The sequence below is a fragment of the Haliaeetus leucocephalus genome, unplaced genomic scaffold (genome assembly GCF_000737465.1).
Source record: "Haliaeetus leucocephalus isolate CR32 unplaced genomic scaffold, Haliaeetus_leucocephalus-4.0 Scaffold2, whole genome shotgun sequence".
In the NCBI taxonomy this organism is placed as follows: domain Eukaryota; kingdom Metazoa; phylum Chordata; class Aves; order Accipitriformes; family Accipitridae; genus Haliaeetus; species Haliaeetus leucocephalus.
In genome coordinates, this window is record NW_010972438.1 from 8,490,415 (window position 1) to 8,508,900 (window position 18,486).

General features: G+C 39.0%; 1 protein-coding gene across 3 annotated transcripts in view; it reads right to left on the minus strand.

Moving 5' to 3' along the window:
* Window positions 1-18,486, minus strand: part of ATXN7 (ataxin 7) — a 59,264-nt gene that overhangs the window by 20,680 nt on the left and 20,098 nt on the right. The window contains exons 1-2 of one of the 3 annotated variants that reach the window (XM_010570945.1): window positions 16,061-16,099; window positions 15,517-15,621 (exon numbers count right to left, since the gene is read on the minus strand). The exons of 1 other annotated variant lie outside the window; for it this stretch is intronic. In XM_010570945.1, the coding sequence (XP_010569247.1) occupies window positions 15,517-15,619 (103 nt within the window). In that variant the 5' untranslated portion in view covers window positions 15,620-15,621; window positions 16,061-16,099. Of the gene's footprint in view, window positions 1-15,516; window positions 15,622-16,060; window positions 16,100-18,486 lie in introns of those variants that run through there. One more of the 3 variants, XM_010570936.1, reaches the window with a different exon arrangement.

The window sequence follows — 18,486 nt, forward strand, 5'->3', positions numbered from 1 at the left end:
GCAGCAAAAATTCACTCTGGTATTTACTGTTCTGAACTTCCAGGTAGGTCTCGACATCCTACATTTCCAGACTCTGAGGTCTGAACGTCAAGGTCTGATTTCCACCCAAAGTCAGCGCATGGATACTAAAAATCTAATTTTTACCAAATTACCAATTTCTGGACCATTTCCTAAGTAATCACGCATAAGAATTACAGTGTATCTGCTGATAAAAAAAGAACAGGAAGAAACAGCTTGTGGCTTTTGCTCGTTTTAAATTACCATAATCAAAGCTGAAATTTCTGGTCTTTCCTCACTTATCGAATTACTCCCCAATCCATCTTTAAAACCAAGCAAATCACTTTTTCCACTAAAATAAACAGTTTGCCAAGAGGAAAGGCAGTTGGCTTGTACAAATGCCTTTGTGTATTAGTATCGATGTGCTAACATATTACTTTCTTTTCATTAAGAAGGGTTAAACAGATGCAGGGAGCACCATTTCACCAGACTGGGTTTTGTTTGGGTTGTTTTTTTCAAGTAACATACAGAAACCAGGAGACTACTGTTTCCACTAACAAGCTTAAAAATGAATACTAAATCCTAAACCACAACTGCTAAATACTAACCTTCCCATGTCTATGCACTCAGAGTATGAAACAGCAACCAGCTCTTGCTCTGAATTTCAAGAGAAGTTGACAGCTCAAGTCACCTACCCATTAATTCTTACGGACAACTCAGGAATACAAAGACATTTCCTTGGATTATGCTGTTTTTAAAACACATCTCCTTCCATCGCTAAAATTAGTACCAGAGGCATACATGTTTTTGGAGGAGTTGTTTCTACTGTACGCTCTTCTACTTGACACCCATAATTAAAACTGGGTAAGTCTCCAACAGATTTTAGTGGTTCACAAAATTCTTGACTTTAAACTACTATGTGGGGAACGAGCACTGATGTATTTGTTGTCTTAAAAACTAGAATTTATCCTCCTTTAGTCTTTGATTTGGCCTACTCTCATTCTAGGACCAAGAGGGCAAGTAACTTCTGTTTTGTTGCTTGTTCCGTAAATAAACTGACCAAGACCAGGCACTTCAGTTCCCACATGGAACAATACAGAAAGCTGTCTTCCTTCTGAGTAAGAGTGAGGACAAAGAACCCAACCAGTAAGAAACCCCAGCAGCTGGGCATCAAGGCAGGAGCTGGAATGGAAAGGAGAGGCATGACGGTACATTCACACAGGGAGAAAATGACAACAGCCCACGGGAAGGCACACAATGGCAGAGAGAGAATGCAATGGGATTTTATGCTTGCTTATGTTATAGTAGTAGCATATATGCCAACTGTCTCAATCTGTGCATTTGTTTTTATTTACTATTTTCCAGTGACTAAAGGCTTCTAAGTAGCTTTATACAGTCAATATTCATGGGGTTTCACCTTGAAAGGGATTGTGCATGTGCCACAGTTAAATCACATGCTGCAAGTGTACTCTGACAAATACAGAAGTAATTTTACTTAATACAGTAAAAACAACCCATTATATAAGGCAATGAAATGATGAAATTCTTTTCCTGGGACTAAATATCACAAGAGGTTTTAAGTTTTATTTTCTATCAGCACTACTTAAAGTCATTTAAAAAAAAAAATAATCCCCAAAACACTAACATCGTTAGATTCAATATAAACACTTATACCATCAGTTAATACCAGAGTTCAGAGGCCTAAAATTAGCCTTGCAAGCTGTGATAATACTTCGTGCAGATACATACACAAAGCGACATACACCTGCGCACACTGCTTGCTCCCAGGGAATGAGGCTGGAGTGACGACACTCCTGCTCTAACATCAGAAGGACAGCGCAGGCAGGGAAGAAGGGAGAGAAGCAGTTCAATGTGAATCACTGCAGAGAACCTCATTTCCAGGTCTTTGGTGTCGTCAGATCATCCAAGACAGACACCTTGAATTGTGTTGAAACCATTGCAATGGAAGAAAGTTTGCTTCCTGCTACTCAAGATAACATAAAGAACAGCATCAACCCTGTCCTTTCTTTGTTTCCTCACTGAACACACGTAACATGAAAAGATACTTACACCATTTGTGATGCTACCACTATGCACACACATACAGTAGCTCCCTAGTAAGAATGAGTATTGCAGAATGTTAAGAAATGGGGGGGGGATCATTGTACAACCTGAAGTATTCCGCATATTTTGCATTGCCAAGAAAATTGTTTTTAAGATTGGCTAGAGAATTTTTAATCTTTTACTTACATTATACTTTCTTGTCTGGTTTTGTGAAGTGAGATAAATGCAGTTCTACCATGTCTCCTTCCACTTGTCTGAATTTTAGTATTAGTTCAGAACTTCTGTATTTTGAAGTTAGGTTAATTTTAAGAAAATTGAAGAGCTGCATTTGAGATGGTGTGCCCTCCCACCCCCCTGCTGAGAAAGGTTCTAAAGATACTGGGGTTTATCATTAGCCTTAAAATCAGGATTCAGACAGCAAAGGTGGGACCTCTCAGTGCTCTTACAGAAGGAAGGCAGGAAGATCTTCATTGGCCAATCATCAAGTGCACATTCCAGCCTAGCTGTGAGATGCGTATGTCTTATTAAACTAGAAGGCAAATTAAAAAAAGCAAAACGTGACACGAAACCTGAAGCTATGTATGTGCACAGAGCAGGAGGTGTTGCAACAGGAGGGAGAGAGATGGCAAAACACACAGGACAAAGCCACAGACGACCAGGCTTCATTATCTCCACTGCACACGAAATAACTCATTTATCCTTTCTCAAAATTCAGCAATCTCAGGCACCAATTTCACAATCACTTCAAGCTGGCTGGTACGAGCTAATACTGCCACAGCAAAAAGCGTTCCTGCCCTCTCCCCCAATCCTGACCGCTCAGTTCAAGCCTTCGCACCATCTGCTCTCTCTGTAACAAAGAGCAAACCCATCCGTCCAAAGACCTGACAGTCTCACAAACCACATGCCTTCTTGTGCCAAAGCTAGCAATTAACAGAGCGAGGACTAGCAAGAATTAAAGTGTGACTTGATCCCAGGGAACAGGCTGGAGGCCTAAGCAACTGGGCATGACAAAGAATGGGGTTGTGAGCTGCAGTAATGATTAGTCTGCCACTTCCTAGAAGTTTTGAGGGGTACGTAAGAAAATTTAGACTTCCACGGAATTTCATCTGATTGATATCAACACTGCATAAGCTGGGCTTGCTTACACTGCAGCCTGCTTATGTTTACATTTAGTACTGTCTAAGATGGTTTTGTTGTAAATATTATGCTTTAAAGGGATTGTTTGGTTACTGGCTACTATTATTATTCTTCCTGGAAGGAAGAGAATGACGGGCTTTGAGTCAACACCAAACTTCTCAAAGCTGATCAATTGAGAACTCCAGTGTGGTTACTTGGAAAACCGACTTTGCTGCTATGGGGGGTGCACAGAAAGAACCCTGCAATGTGCTATGTGACACCATGAAACCAGCCTTAGTGAAGGGAGCAGCAAAATCGTATAAAAAGTAGTGCTACTGACTTGTATTTAAGGCCTTGGGTGTCTTTTTTACCGAAGCTGGAAACGAGTGCTCTGAAGTACCATCATGAATTAAATTCCCCGAACCTCCAGAACCACAGGGCAATGGATTTCAAAATCAGTGGATTTTTTTCTCTAGCAGCTGCCGCTTTGGAGAGTGTCTTATGTGTTAGAGAAAACACAAATGTATCAGGCAAGACATCTGGTTTTGGTGTTTTCTTTTCCAAGCAGGCATGCTTAGAAGTTCCTCTGGTTTCAGAAAAGTGGAGCAAGCCCAAAATAAAATGGATGACTGAGTACAGAGGAACAACTTGACAGGCTTGTTGGTGCACATTCAAGTGACTGCATTTTATGCCTTAGTATCAACTCCACTTACACAATGTGCTTGTTTATACCAGAAATACAAAATATAACTGCTACCCATATAGCACATGTGTACACACAGAGTGCAAAGGTGTCTATATAGACTTATGCCATTTTCAGGGACTTAAAAACAGAAAGACGTTTAAGTACATTAGATTTCAAGCGTGCAGCCACAGCTATTGTGGACCACTGCCACCTGGACAACTGTAGGAGGGCAGAGGAAACAGCAAGCAGCCCAGGAGCTCATCAGGGCTTTCAGCACGTCCTAACTATCTGCCAAGCCTCCAGCCTCCCTGGGTACATTCTTGTGATCACAAAGGTGATAGGTATGGTTCTAAAGGTCAGTACTCATCCTCATTCTGAACACTGACTGATCCTATGGGGGGCTGGGCTGAGAAAGGAACTGGTCACTACCAAATTTAAGTGACACTAGCTGTCATTCTCAATGCATGACAATCAAGATGTGAGCATCAAGTCTTGCAATATGACACACATATATAAGTTTGTATCATTTCTATAGCTATCAAAGCAGTCACAGGTATTTTTAGAAGCTGGCTGGTGGATAGCTTTGTGACCCACATGATGACCTTTGGTCAAAGAGTACCTGGCACTATAACGGGGAAGGGACTGAACTGTAGCAGTTTAAAAACCTTTCCTTTGACCTTAGAGGCCAGGAGAGGGCCAACATGGCATGCTTCCAGGCATATACATGGTTACATGTGGCTTGTCAGAGGCTGTAAGCCAAAATGAAACTGAAGAAAATGAGTGCTAGCTAGGCCCATGCCAATGATGAGAAGGGTCAGAGCCTTACAAAGTACTGTAAGGCTTCTCATTATGATCTAGAAAAGTGAAAAAAAAAAAAAAAAAAAGAAAACAATTACTTCACTAAGTCTACCCTAACACAGCAGAACATCAAAATACTTAGCCTACACACTCAAATGAAGACTTCAGCCACATAGTAACAAAGGAGACACAGCCAATTTTCCTCTTAGCAAGGAGAGGAGCCATGAATTCCATATGATTATCTATGGACAGTAATGAACAGCTCTTAAAACTATCAAAGTATAACACACAAAACTTCTGATCAGCTCAAGTCCAGCTCTGGAAATAATCCACAAACATCTGAAAATTTCAGGCTCAAAGGTAGAAGGGCACACTGAAAGGGGTACACCTTCCACCTAACCCACAGAATTAGCTGCAACGCACCACAGAAACTAGGGCTTTTCCTACCGCCAGACACGACAAACAGGTTCTTTGCAGCCAGCAGGGTCACACATAGAGGACATGGCACAATACTTCTGCCTAGTGGAGGAAGAAAATCTTATGGGGTAAAAAACATAAGAAGGTGATCAGGCTAAAAGAAGAGGCCTCCTTTCAAAAAGCTACTCTATATAGAATTGTAAGTTAAAGATTTTCTGACAACCTTGCCAAACAATGAGGAAAAACTCAGTTATGTAGGAACTGCTTCAACTCTCCAGGAGCCTGGTCTAATTGCATCCTTTACAAAGCAGCGTAAAGAGTGAGAGTTTCATACCAACATGGGCAACTCATTATCTGGGGAACAGAGGACAGAAAAGAGAACAAGAATCTCTTGATGATGGCTCTTCTTTCTCTAATACAACCTGGGGAAACAAAATGTAATTGCAATCTTGGCAGCCAGCAGTGCTCTCAGACGTTGCAGAACTTGTATGAGGCAGCAGAATAGGCAAAGTTTATCTGGAGTTTACATATTAGACACACTGATGGCTTTTTCTCCTACATCACTTTGCTGTTGTTCAAAGAATTAACCTGTTGCCCTGCTGCATGACAAACTGGAGGAACATCTACATAAATTATAGAGTAAAAATATTGATTTTCTATACAAACACTACTTTATGGTTTTGTTTCATCAATAGCAGATAATAGGGTTTGGAAGTATTTTGGATGTTAGTGCCCAAGATAGCTGATGATGGCCTATTTAGTCAATAATAGTATCACAGACTTATGTAAAATTTCTTATCATATTTATCTATTTGTTATTTTCTACATTTTTAAAATATATTTGTAACTGTTTTCCAGTTTCACACTGTTATGGAGCTCTTACAGAGCTGGGTACTGCAAGAGCTAATCCAAGACTGCTATTGGAAAGCTGTTTGAATCTTTCTTATGGGTAGACACAACAGAACATTTAGGAATATGAATTGACTTCAAGGCCATTTACATTACTTGGACATAATTATTTAGTGCTAAACTGAATTAAGCCTAATGAGGAGCTTAAAAAGCTGGCATTAATTGTGCTCTTTTGAAAGTGAATTTCAGCCTGGAATTTTTTTCTTAACTTATTATGTAAATCACGTGGTTATTGATTGCTATTCATCAGTAAACTTACAGGTTTCATTGTATACAAAGTGTTATACACTCCCTCTTCTGGCAATATCTTAAAAAACACACGTTTCTAGACTTTATGTGTATCACCTTAGATTTTAAGAGTATCATATTGCATGGAAGAAAAAAAAAAAACCAAAGCAGTATCATGTCAATGCCTGCAAGTTTGTTTCTAAAAAGCCAGCAAACTGTTGAGCAAAAATGAGTAAATAAGTAACAGGTGAAAATTACTTGACATAATGCCAAGTAAACTAGGTATCAGCTACTTTGTAGCTGTGCCTAAAAACAAAATGTTATTGATTTCTTTTAATTTGGCGTAAGAATAATGTCTCAAGTTTTTCCAAAAGCACAACACACACACACCTGGTTACCATTTGGTGCACTATTGCTCTAGGTGAGAATATAGCTTTCATAATGCTGCCTACCTTTCCTGAGGCAGCAGATGAAGAAGTTCCTACAAAACACTGCTTTTATGTAGGTCCAGCATGGATAACTTTCTTCTGTCTAGTACACTACCTCCTTTTTTCTCCACTTGTAGAGAACTGGTGGGCATTCCTCTTACTGCAAAGGCTGCTAAAAGCTACACGTACATCCTACTCTCTAAAAAAATACTATTTAGAGTACAGAAAATGAGAATTTTAAAGAAATGTAAGAAGTCTAGCAAGAAACAGTAAAAGGGATGTATAAGAAAACAAAATAAGATGACCTACTAATAAGTGCACATGCATGCACATATTCATCTCTTTCCTTGATGGTCAGTGCCCGATAAAGCCAGGAGAGGTGTCTCAAGTAGGACACACTGCTGTTGCCCCCACCCTCCACCAAAATGTGCAAAATCCAGGAATGTCATGTTGTTACACAAACCACACTAGCAGCATTGCAGCCAAAACACTAAGAGGAAGAATTAGTGAAAAAGCTTTTGTCTGTTTTGCCCTGTTAAATGTCTCCTCCTTTCTTCCACTTTTCCCCCCTCTGTACAGAGTAATAAAACCAGCACCGTACCTACTTCATTCTCCCCCCTACAAGGTCATTTTCTCCTACATTCCTATTTAGCTTCCTCCTTATTGTCTTCATCTATTTCTTTTTATATGTATTTTACTTAAGTTCTTCATTTTACATTTCCCTTTTTAGCTACTCCCCCGCATCCTCTCTTTCCCCTCCTCGGACACACACCCACCAAGACTGCAAACCACTTAATTCTAGCTGTGCTGAACCAGCCCTGCCAAAGCTGACACCCTCCTGCCTGCGCTAGCTGGCCACTGCTGCCCCAGCCAGGTGCTGCACAGCTCTGTGGTGGGAGCTGTGGTATCTTGGCAAAAAAAATTAATGTAACCGATGGTTACTGATGAGATTTCCTACCTGACCTTTATAGCTGTGCTTGCAGAGAAAAAGAGACTGTGTGCAAATCCTCTCTCTTCCAAATGCGGCAGTTCGAGTTGGCTGGTGGGATGAGAGGGTACAGTCTGTGCAACTTGAAACTATGTGCTTCCATGAAAAAGAAAAAAAAAAAAAAAGCAACAAAAACCAACCCAAACTATTTTCTTCGTGACAGTTCAATACTCAACATTGTTTTACAAGCTTCCCAGAATACTTCTCCCTGGAATAATGAAGTGCTGTGGTGTTCATCTGAGGTTTGCAGTTCTTGGAATAATCTATACAGTTCATCAGAACACATACTTCTCCCCCCAAAATAAATGAGGAAGTCCTTATAAATAATTGATTTGCATATGGTTAGCTTTTGAAATGAAACCACTTCTAAACCCCACTTTCCAACACCCAAGTTCACACCTCGATGGCTCCGACACATTCCCAACTCTCCTCCTCAATGGCAGAAATCCTGCCCTTTTTTACTCCGGTTCAGGCTTCTTCCACCTCCCCAGCTCTTAAACAGGTTGCAGCTTCATTCTTCTGCACTCAGCTTAGGGCTGCGTGCCAAACCCTGCGTGCCCATGGCCTGCCCTCCCGATGTGTGCCACCTCCTCTGGCTGAGCTCCAGCTTGAAGGAGTGGCTTAGGCATTAGAAAGAGCCCTTTTAACTGTGAAGGAAACCTTCCAAGGATGTGGAGCATGTAAGCTGATGCAGAACGGCCTTCCCTGAACCTGCACAAAATCTGAAACGATGGTTGAGAGCTGTGTTCTGCTCCACGTGCCATTTGATCATTCAAAATGAGTTCTGAATGGTGAAACTTAACATTGACTTCTAGACCGCTTAACTCTCCCATTGTCAATCACTTTTAATTGTAGACCTGATGCAACTAACCCAGCTAGCTTCTTCCAAATACACTCAACAGCTACTTTTTATTAGAACTATTTGTTCTCTTCAGATCTTACTTCAGTCCATTCATCAACATACTAACTTTCTCCCTCTTGCTGAACAACTATTTCTGTAAGCCACAGTGAACGCAGCACTGATTCCTCTTTTCCCACAAAGATAAATATCTTTGTTTTTCTTTCTTTCCACTTGTTCTTCCCCTGTCAATGTTTACCTTGAAAAGGGAGCAGTCATTCCCAGTCTCCAAGTACCTAGCAAGGAGATCACTACAAAGGAACAGGGTTTTCACGGAACCCTTGTATCATTTTGTATGTTAGACTTGTTTTAAATACTTTAACACTTTAGAAATAGAATAAGAAGATATTCTGCCAGTAATAAACCACAAGGATTTCTGCTTGTAGGTCTTCTGCTACGGCAAAACAGTATGAAATTTGATTCACACTAACCAAAGGTACGAAAAGCCAGAAGTACACCACAGCACTTGTAAGGTTGTAATATTTTAGCACACACAGTGCTGTAGGTAGAATAACATGAGTTACATGGTAAGTGGTAAACTGAACAATCAATTTCTTTTTTAAATCTGAAGCTGAATATGACATTTTTTGTTCGCTAATACTTAAAATTGCTTTAAGTCTTCAACCAGAGATTGACAAATCCAATGTACCCACAAAAAAGGAGGACGTTTTACTAGAAAACTGCCATCAACTTTTCAAACAGAGTCCCTATGCTTTCATGTAATAAACAAAGACCACAGCCATTACGCTTACAAAAATAACCTTCTGCACATGAACCGTTTGTGACGTTACAATTAACCACAGCACCTAACTTCATCGCTCCTTAAAATCTGCATGGCACATCTGGTATTCAGCTAATGGCTTTGGGGTACACATTTCAAAGCCCGAAATATATTTACAGAGTTTCTTTCCAGGTGGTAATACTTTCATATTTAATTATGCATTATTTAAAAATAACTAAATAATCAGCTGAAACATTTTTTTCTGAAATGAATCCTGTGCTGACCTCTGAGCCCATTCCCTTTTGGGAATATGCCAAGTTGATTCTTGCAAAAGCTACAGAATTTCACAAATCTCTGCCAAGAAATTAAACTAGTTGTTGCTGGACCCGGAGATTAATATCCAACTGCTGGAACCTGGACTGTGCGAACTACTGTGAGAGGACTATGTATTTAAACAGAAGCTGCTGAAGCTGCCAATGATAATTTGTTAAATCATATACATTAACTCGAGCCATAATATGCCAAATGCCACCTGTGCACATTTGGCAATATGCTTGGCAGATTACTCCAGCACATCTGTGACACACCGCATAATATTCAAGTTTTATTTTGGTTATTAGACTACTACAGAAGATTACTGATACCCAAGAAAATTCTTACGATTTATATAAAATGTTTTCATACTGCTTTAAAAAGACATCAGTGAACAGTGGACACTTAATTACTGAAACAAATTGCTTGCTGCCAGAAGTATGCAGGCCATAATGAAGGCTTATACCTCCAAAACGTGGATGAGCTCAGGCAATCTCCTGGGGGGGGGGAAACAAACAAATAACCCCCAAAACCAGACAATACCCCCTCCCCCAAACAAAACAACCCACCCAACAACAAACCCCCCAATCCTCAGGTCCAATGGCTTTGGAACAGGATTCAGTACGTTCCTTTCTTTTCCTCTCTGCTTCAAATGCTGCCTTGTACAGACACTTTAACTTTGACTTTGTAACCCATGCTAAACACTCTTTCTAATCTATCCTAAACAAGCAACATCTGCACAACTTCGAAAAATAAAACTTTAAAATATTAAGTACTGACATTAGATTTTTCAGAACAATTAGCTGCTGCCAATTTCAAGGTAACAGAAGAGGATAGGACAAATTTATATTCAATTCACAATATGTCAGAAGAACTCAAATATGTAACACTGCAGGGACTGTAATACTTAAATTACATATGATATAACATCCAAAATACAACAGCATATTGGCAGGCATAGTTATCGGATCATTTATCCCAATTAAAATCACAACAAATATCACGTTTTTTCCAAATCCAAGCACTTAACGCCAACATCAAAAAATCCCCTTATGACTAGCCAAAGGAGTAAACCTGCTAACTAAAGGTGGGTGTGAGAACCGGCTGAGAGAGGAAGGAGTATGGTTATACAATTAGATGAAGGAGACTCACAATAGACCTTACATTGACTTGCAGGATGGACCCAAGTAACACAAGTGAACATCTCTTCTCTACTGCCAGGATCTGCCCCTCTGAGTCTCTCTAGGCTGAGTATAAGGTCGTGTGATGACCTTCTCTATTCCAATCTCACAACTCCCTGGAAATCACAAAAGGTGGGCAAATCTGTATTATTATCCCATTTCCGAATCCTAGGCTTCAGGTTTAAACATACGCTGATCGGAAACTGAAATGCTTAAGCAATTCCCCGCCAGCACACAGAGCAGCAGCAAGCAAAGCTGACAGTAGCTGCTCACCTTTGCCACTGCATGCCAAACCCATGGAAGTTAATCAAAACACTAGACATAGCTTTTTAATGACTCAACAGCCCAACGCGCTATCATCGTCTCTTTCCAATACATACTGTATTAATGGTTTTCACAATCACTACATGACTCACAGGCACTCTCAGTTTAAGTTTTGCAGGTAGCCTTCGTTATTATTGCTGAGAGTTTAACCTCACTTTGTATTTATGGAAACCAAGGCACAGAGGAAACAAACAACTCTGCAAAAAAACTAGGAAAAATTAGAAGGAAGAAACCCCACATCTCTACACTGATGCTACTTCCACACTGCTGAGCTATCTCCTCTCTCTGAGCCACAAAGCAGCCCAGATGGTGCAGAGAAGCAGCTCTCCTCAGACAGGAGGCTGATAACCACAGGCAGATGCGATAAACCCGTGGAACGGCTGAAATACCAACGAAAGGTCATACGGCCCCAAAACCACGTCACTTCAGGGTTTCTACCAACAACCTGAAATAACTGTCGCGATGGCTTCCTCAAAGAGCAACCTTTCGGTTCAGCACGAGAACCGTATCTAGCACATTTTCGTGGGAAGGAGAGAGAGGAAATAAAAGGGACACAGGCACATCCCGCTGTCTCGAGGAGCCTGAGAGTTAGCAATTTGACAGGCAGCAAAGTCATTTCTACTGTAAGAATTTATATATTGAGAGTAGACTGTGCAGGGCCATAAGAAATACACCTGATTTAAATACAGAGAGAGGGTCTATGTGGCACGGAAGTTGGAGAGGCTGGCACATGATCATCCAGAGTATAGAGAAATACACCAGCTGGAGAAAAATACTGCGTTTGCTTATCATGATGACCTATTCTGAGAAATCTCAGGTGCTTCACCCACAAGACTGAATGCCTGAACATTATACCTTTTTTCCATCTTTCACCACTGAGTTGATCTTGAGCCATCCAAGGAAGATGCTGATACCATGAAAGCGTAACCATACAAAAAGCAGCAGGAAGAATAGTAGCAATAAAGGACTTAAATCACTTGTCCAGCCCCACAAATGAAGCAGCTGAGATGTGACTGAACAGAGGATTTGTCTTGAAACAATTCCTCCCCGTCTGGCTGGCCTGCTCCTGCCCTGCCAGATCCCCAGCATCACTGCCACCCCAGGCCAAGAGGGTAAAATCGTTTGAGTGTACTGACAGTCAGCTGTTGTACACAGGCTAGAAAAAAATACCACAAGCAGCCTTCAGGTATCTCATTATATTAGACTGCTTTTTAAAACTAACCTACACATTGTGATTTGCATACCAATTACGTCACCAAATTTTGCAAATCAATGACAGCATATATACCAACGGTACAGCATAAATTATTAAAATGGCAATTCATACTCCAAATGCATGCTTGCCTCAAAAAGTAGAATTTAATTTTGAATTAATATCTCTTCCGGTCAAACCCATGAAATATAAAAGTATCAGTTACATACAAAAAACTGTGATTTGTATCAATAAAGTATTTTACTAAAAAGGTCAAATATTCTGATGAATGAGGTTACATTTAATTATTTCTAACTACTTGTGGTCCAGGGAAAAAAGCCAGCATATGTACTGCAATGCACTTTCAGCCTACCTAGTTAAGTAGTTTATCACAAATATGCTTTGGAAGAAATTAATTAGCTCATTAGGTTTAGCTAATAGTTTGTTTAGCCTTCCTTCAACAAAAGTGACATTTTAAAAGAGCATATTCTACTACTTCAGAAAACAAAATCCCACATGACAAATTTCAAAGAACACCAAGTACAAGTGACACATACCACCAGGAGTTGTAGAATATTTTAAGAGATTACTATTTCTCTGGTAACAATTAAAAATAACTTTAAAAGACCCTAAGAACATCACAAAAAGGTACAGCTTCATTGATGCACTGCAGTTTTTCAGAACTTGAAATAATCTCTCCTTTATCAATCCCTGAAATAATGCCACAAATAAAAGACCTAATTCAGGGCAAACTGACTGCGATGAATCCAAAGAGTGGTTTACTTTCTTGTTATCATGATAGTGTACTTGTTGTTTTAAGAACCGTGTGTTTTGAGGACTTCAGCAATTTCCTTCTCCTGAAGTACACTGTGTTTAAAAAAAAAAAAATACATCATTGCCTGGTAATCAATCACCTGCCGTATTTATCAGCTCTCACATTCAATTTGCTAAAACAAGGGATAACTGCGTAAGAACTTCAAGAATGTGAAGGCTGATAAAAAGCAATGAGAGCTTGCGCTACACAAAATCACCAAGTCAGCCTTCTTACCTTTCTGAGGCTATTAGTTTGGCAAACTAAGGTCCTTTAATGACATTCACCCCACCCAAGCCTGTTTTTCTCATCAGAATGACCCCGCCTGTTTCCTCTGCACGCCGCAGCCCTCACCAAGCCTCTTCATCGTTCAGAATAGGCTTAAGAAATACTAAGAATAACCTTGTCATTTCCATCCCCTCCTCCTACATTTCTCTCGAAGTATGAATCTGCCACTGATGTCAGGTTTACATTAGAGAAGGTTTCATTCATGTTTAGAGATCACACTCCTAAAATGTGATACAGAACAGGAACATTATGTTAGTATTTATTCTTTAATTTTTTTAACTTATTTTCCATACCTTCATTTTGTAGTTCCCTCTTCACTGTGTCCCTTTTAAATTGCAAGTAGTGCTTAAAGAAGAGTTTGAATTAACTTTGCATAACAAGTTTAACACTGGTACAGGCAGCATTGCAACACCGCATGTTTTCATGTCCATGGTCAAGGAGCAATGCCGTACCTATTCAGTTCTTGAACTGCTTCTTCAATCTGCCCATAAGGTGGTCATGCCAACAACTAGGATACTGGTTCCTACAGTACAGACACCTGTTTGTCAGACAGTATTTGGAGATCACCTTCTCATTTCAGAATGACAGCCCAAAGTGTCTGCAGATATCCACAGCTCTCCATCACTACCAACCTGAGCCAGTTCCATATTACTGACCTGAAGATGGAAGATTCAATATGCCAACACTCAGAACTGGGTACCATCCAGTCCTCCCCCATAAATTTATTTTTAACTGTCAGAATCAATTTAATATCATATTTTAGGAGAACTTATTGGACATCCCAAATTGATATTCAGTGACAGGTGAGGAATCACCCTGGCAAGGGGTGGACTTGCTTTTGGCTGATACAAAGGCTTATAGCAACAAAGAGTAAGAAAAGCTGATGCCCTTTTCTTCTTCTGGCTCCCTACAGCTCTGGAGACTTATGTCCAGAAAACTGTGGGGGTTTTTAAAAATTTTATTAGTACTGTCATCCACAGAATAACAAGCAAACTCATAAGAAACCTATTCAGATTCTTCTCTGAGTCACTCTGTGAGACACAAATCCAGCAGCAAGGGTAGAGGTATAACCATAAGGCATTATAGCACAAAAACAAACAAGTGAGAGGTGGAAAAGAGGGAGAAGTTGTTCACACTCTGCACAGCATAAGAAGACCCTTTCCCAGTCTCCAGGAAGCGGCAGAAGTGAGTATATCTTTTCTTGACAAAGGGCTGGATTATTTAAGATGCAAGAAAAGTTATCACGTTATCCCTTGTTCTCAACACTAGAAGAGGCTCTCTACCCAAATCCAGCATCTTCTATCCTTTTAAACACCAAGGCAATCAGTAGGTGCACTGGCCTAGAAAAAAGGGAATGCGTACGAATACACACACACAGAGGGAGGAAGGAATAGTTCAAAAGTCTATCTTTTTTTATTAGCACTTGGTCAGAAAACATCTCCTGAATTTCTCAAGAAACAAAAAGCTGAATTCCAAAAACCTCCTATCCAAATATTGGCATGAAATTGTTTGAGGTTTATTTCTAGTCTTGAGAGGAGTGTGGAAAAGAACTGCCAACCTCCCCCAGTTAGGTTTGTAGGAAGTAACTGAGCACTTGAACTTACGTAGCACTTCACATTTTCTCAGTCCTCTATAAACACTGGCTAACACCAACCAACACAACAAGAGCTTCCTAGCACAGTTTATATACAAAACCATCGGACCAGTAAAACAAACACAAACTGATACTTCTGAAAATAAATAAGCAAGCTTACTGGCCATTGGAAGCATACTACGTTTTACAACAAAATTTGTACGTTTAGCTTTTAGCTCAAGTTCACACTGTAACAGAACCCGCGTAAAAATAATCTGTACAAATACACAAGGAGAAATGACACACACAAACACACTACACATACTGTCTGTGAAATACACTATATATGTCATTTCAAAATTGAACTGTATGTATGCAGCATTTCAAGAAGGCATTAAAAAAATTAAAAGGAACAAGATCTTTACGTAACTGCATTACAATGTATATAAAATGATTAAACACAGGTTATGTTCTTTGACATTATTTATAATGTAATGATCTATGTACCATCAATTTTTAAAAAAATTGCCAGGCTTAATCCTGATTTAACCTCACGCTTAATTATTAAAAATAGTTAAGCACTTACCATAATGTGATTGAAATGCCTGTGGTTTTACGACCTGATTACAGTGGTTACACATCACCAAATAGAAATCATCATGAGCCGGGCAAAGACCAAATATTGGCATATCTAAAAACAAAAAGACAAAATGGCATCTCTCAGCTGCTGACAATTATTGAAAAACAGTTTAATTACAGAGCCATGACACTAGTGTTGAAACATAATTTTAATACATTTGTATCAAATTTGAAAATGAGGAAAAAAGAGCATATAATGCAATAGATAATTTTGTGCTGGAGTATTACAAAAGCAAAAATCTTCCTACAAAGATAAATGTAAAAGGAGCGATTACTTGCAGAAAACATCTATTAGAAAACTGATTTAGGACTGATTAACTTACACCAGATGCAAGAATGTAATAAAAAAAGACTGACTTCAAATGACAAACACAATGTAAGAGGGGATGTTTTATGTATTCTGAAAGGGGTTTGGATTTTATTCCAATTTAAAAATGAACTTTATTTTCTATTTAATTGTTTTAAACCATTTTAAACACACAGTCGTTTACCAGGCAGTATTACATGCCTAATGGTTTTATTTGTTTAACAGTGCATTATAGTCCAGCCATCTGCTGCCAGAGATCTGTGTAACAGCTATATTAAGAGAGAGAAATAGAGATAACAGTATGTCAGAGCATGTGTGGATTTCAGAGATAACACACATACTTGCAGACTTTTACTAATAAAATTAGTTTCTACAATTTTGGTTTTAAGAATACAGTTTCTTAAGAAGAGAGTTTAACAGTTAAAACTGCATTCAGAGACTACTGGAGCATTAAATACAACATTTACTACACAACTTCAAGGTATATTACATTTATATAACTAAAAATGTTATTCAGTCATAAGACGACAAAAAACAGGAAACTGCAAACATAATAGTATAAATTCATTATTGCCAAACATATGGCTAAGGGATCTATAACACTAAAGGTTTAAAACTGATATAAGAAAACTTATTTTCTTAAAAAAAAAACCCAAAACCTCAAGTAATAGATTTATCTTAACAGTTAACTTAGAAATTAAATTAAACTTATTTATCTCTGTGCTAGAACTGACCCTAGAGTTTTGTTTTAAAGCTGCTAATTTGCCTATGTGTATTTTTAACAACATGCACATTTTTGTTCATTAATGGAACACCAATTATGAAATAAATTGAATGGGCTGCACTTTAAGAGTGAATGTGCCATAACGCAAGGTAACTGCTGGCAGAATGACGCTGTCAGCCCTGTAGAGCCCCACGGACTCCACTTTGCTCCTCCCAGACAAAAGAATGTATCCACACCAAATGGCTTCCAGAATTAAGGGCTCCCTTTGTAGTAAGTATCTTCATCATAACAATTTAATTACTTTTCGTTAAAAAAAAAAAAAAATAATAAGGTCTACCCCAGGTTTTCCAAAAACCTTATCAGTGCTACATTAAAATTAAGCATGATACCTGCAATAACAGCTGCAACTGGATTTACAGTTGGATGCAAATACAATGACCATGGACATCTGACATGGCTGTGATAGATCAGAGCTACACTTATCTAAGTCACAGGCACCTCCACAACTGAGGTTACATTAAATAAATAAATAAATAAAATTATCTGATTTGCACTGCATTAAGTAGCAAGTCTTGCTTATTTATTTATATGATATTTATTTTTAAAAGTATTAAGACCTCGGGCACACCTAACTTACTGCAAAATAGGCAAAACTAGTAAATATATGCTGGGGGGAATCAGAGAGGAATAATAAACTTCTATTTTTCAGTATATACTTTTTGTGATGCAATATCAAGCTAGGTAAGAAAAAAAATGGTATAAACTTAAATGTCATTGCTAATATTTCATGCAGGAGCTCTTCGGGTATGCCTGTGTAAAAAGGTTTCCACACGGCAAGCAAATACTCCAGGGTCACTTCCATTTGACTACTAATACACCATGATGAATGGGACAATAACAGTGTGCACTGCCTGCTATTTACATTGTTAATAGCACACAGACAGGCTACTACTGTATAACGTCTAACAAACTGTAAATCCACTCCCTGTAACCTGTTCTCATAACCGTACCTTTCAGACAACACTGGATTTGCAGACTTTACACCAGCTTGTACAGAATGCAGGGGGTAAATCGTTAACACGAGAAAAGGATTGCCTACTTTTGTGTCTCTTGCAAGATAAAGCACTCATTGACACTAGTCTGAGACATCACGCTCACTCCATTTAAGTACACTTTATATGAATATTTGCTGGCAATACAGAGCTGCGATTTTAAACAAGTGAAACAAAGTGGCAGAAATTGATGTTTTCCTATTTCAGTCGAGGGATCCCAAGAAATCCAAATGATTTACAAGTGTCCTTTACACTGTGAAGCACATCTTCAGAGTTTTAAAATCAAAGCTCCAAGTGACAGAAAGCAATGCCAAAATACTAGGGAACAGACAAACTCATAAAGAAACATTCTAAGAGTAAAACCACTTGACACAGAGAAAAGGATTTATCTCAGAATCATTTAGGTTGGAAAAGACCTTTAAGATCATCAAGCCCAACCGATTTGCTGCACACCCAAAATCACAACCATGATTTCAAAGGAAGTCACACACAAGACTTCAGCCAGATTACACAAATCAATGTAAAAGATCTTCTACCCCCGCAGCACTCTCCTACAGTACTGATAATAGAGCAGCATCTAAACGTAACCAGCAAGTGAAGGTTAGAGTCTTAAATGCAACTCCTTTTGTTTTCTCATATGGGGTAAAATAAACCATAGCTTTTTATTATCAGAGCATTTATTTAAATAGATACAATCAAATCCTTTTGTTAGAGAAACCCATAGGGCCCCAAATAACCCTGGAACCTGCCTGTGCTGAGCATTGCATGAACACACGAGACCAGCCCATAAGGGCCACAGATTAGATACCAGTGGGCAAAAAGTAGTATCAATAC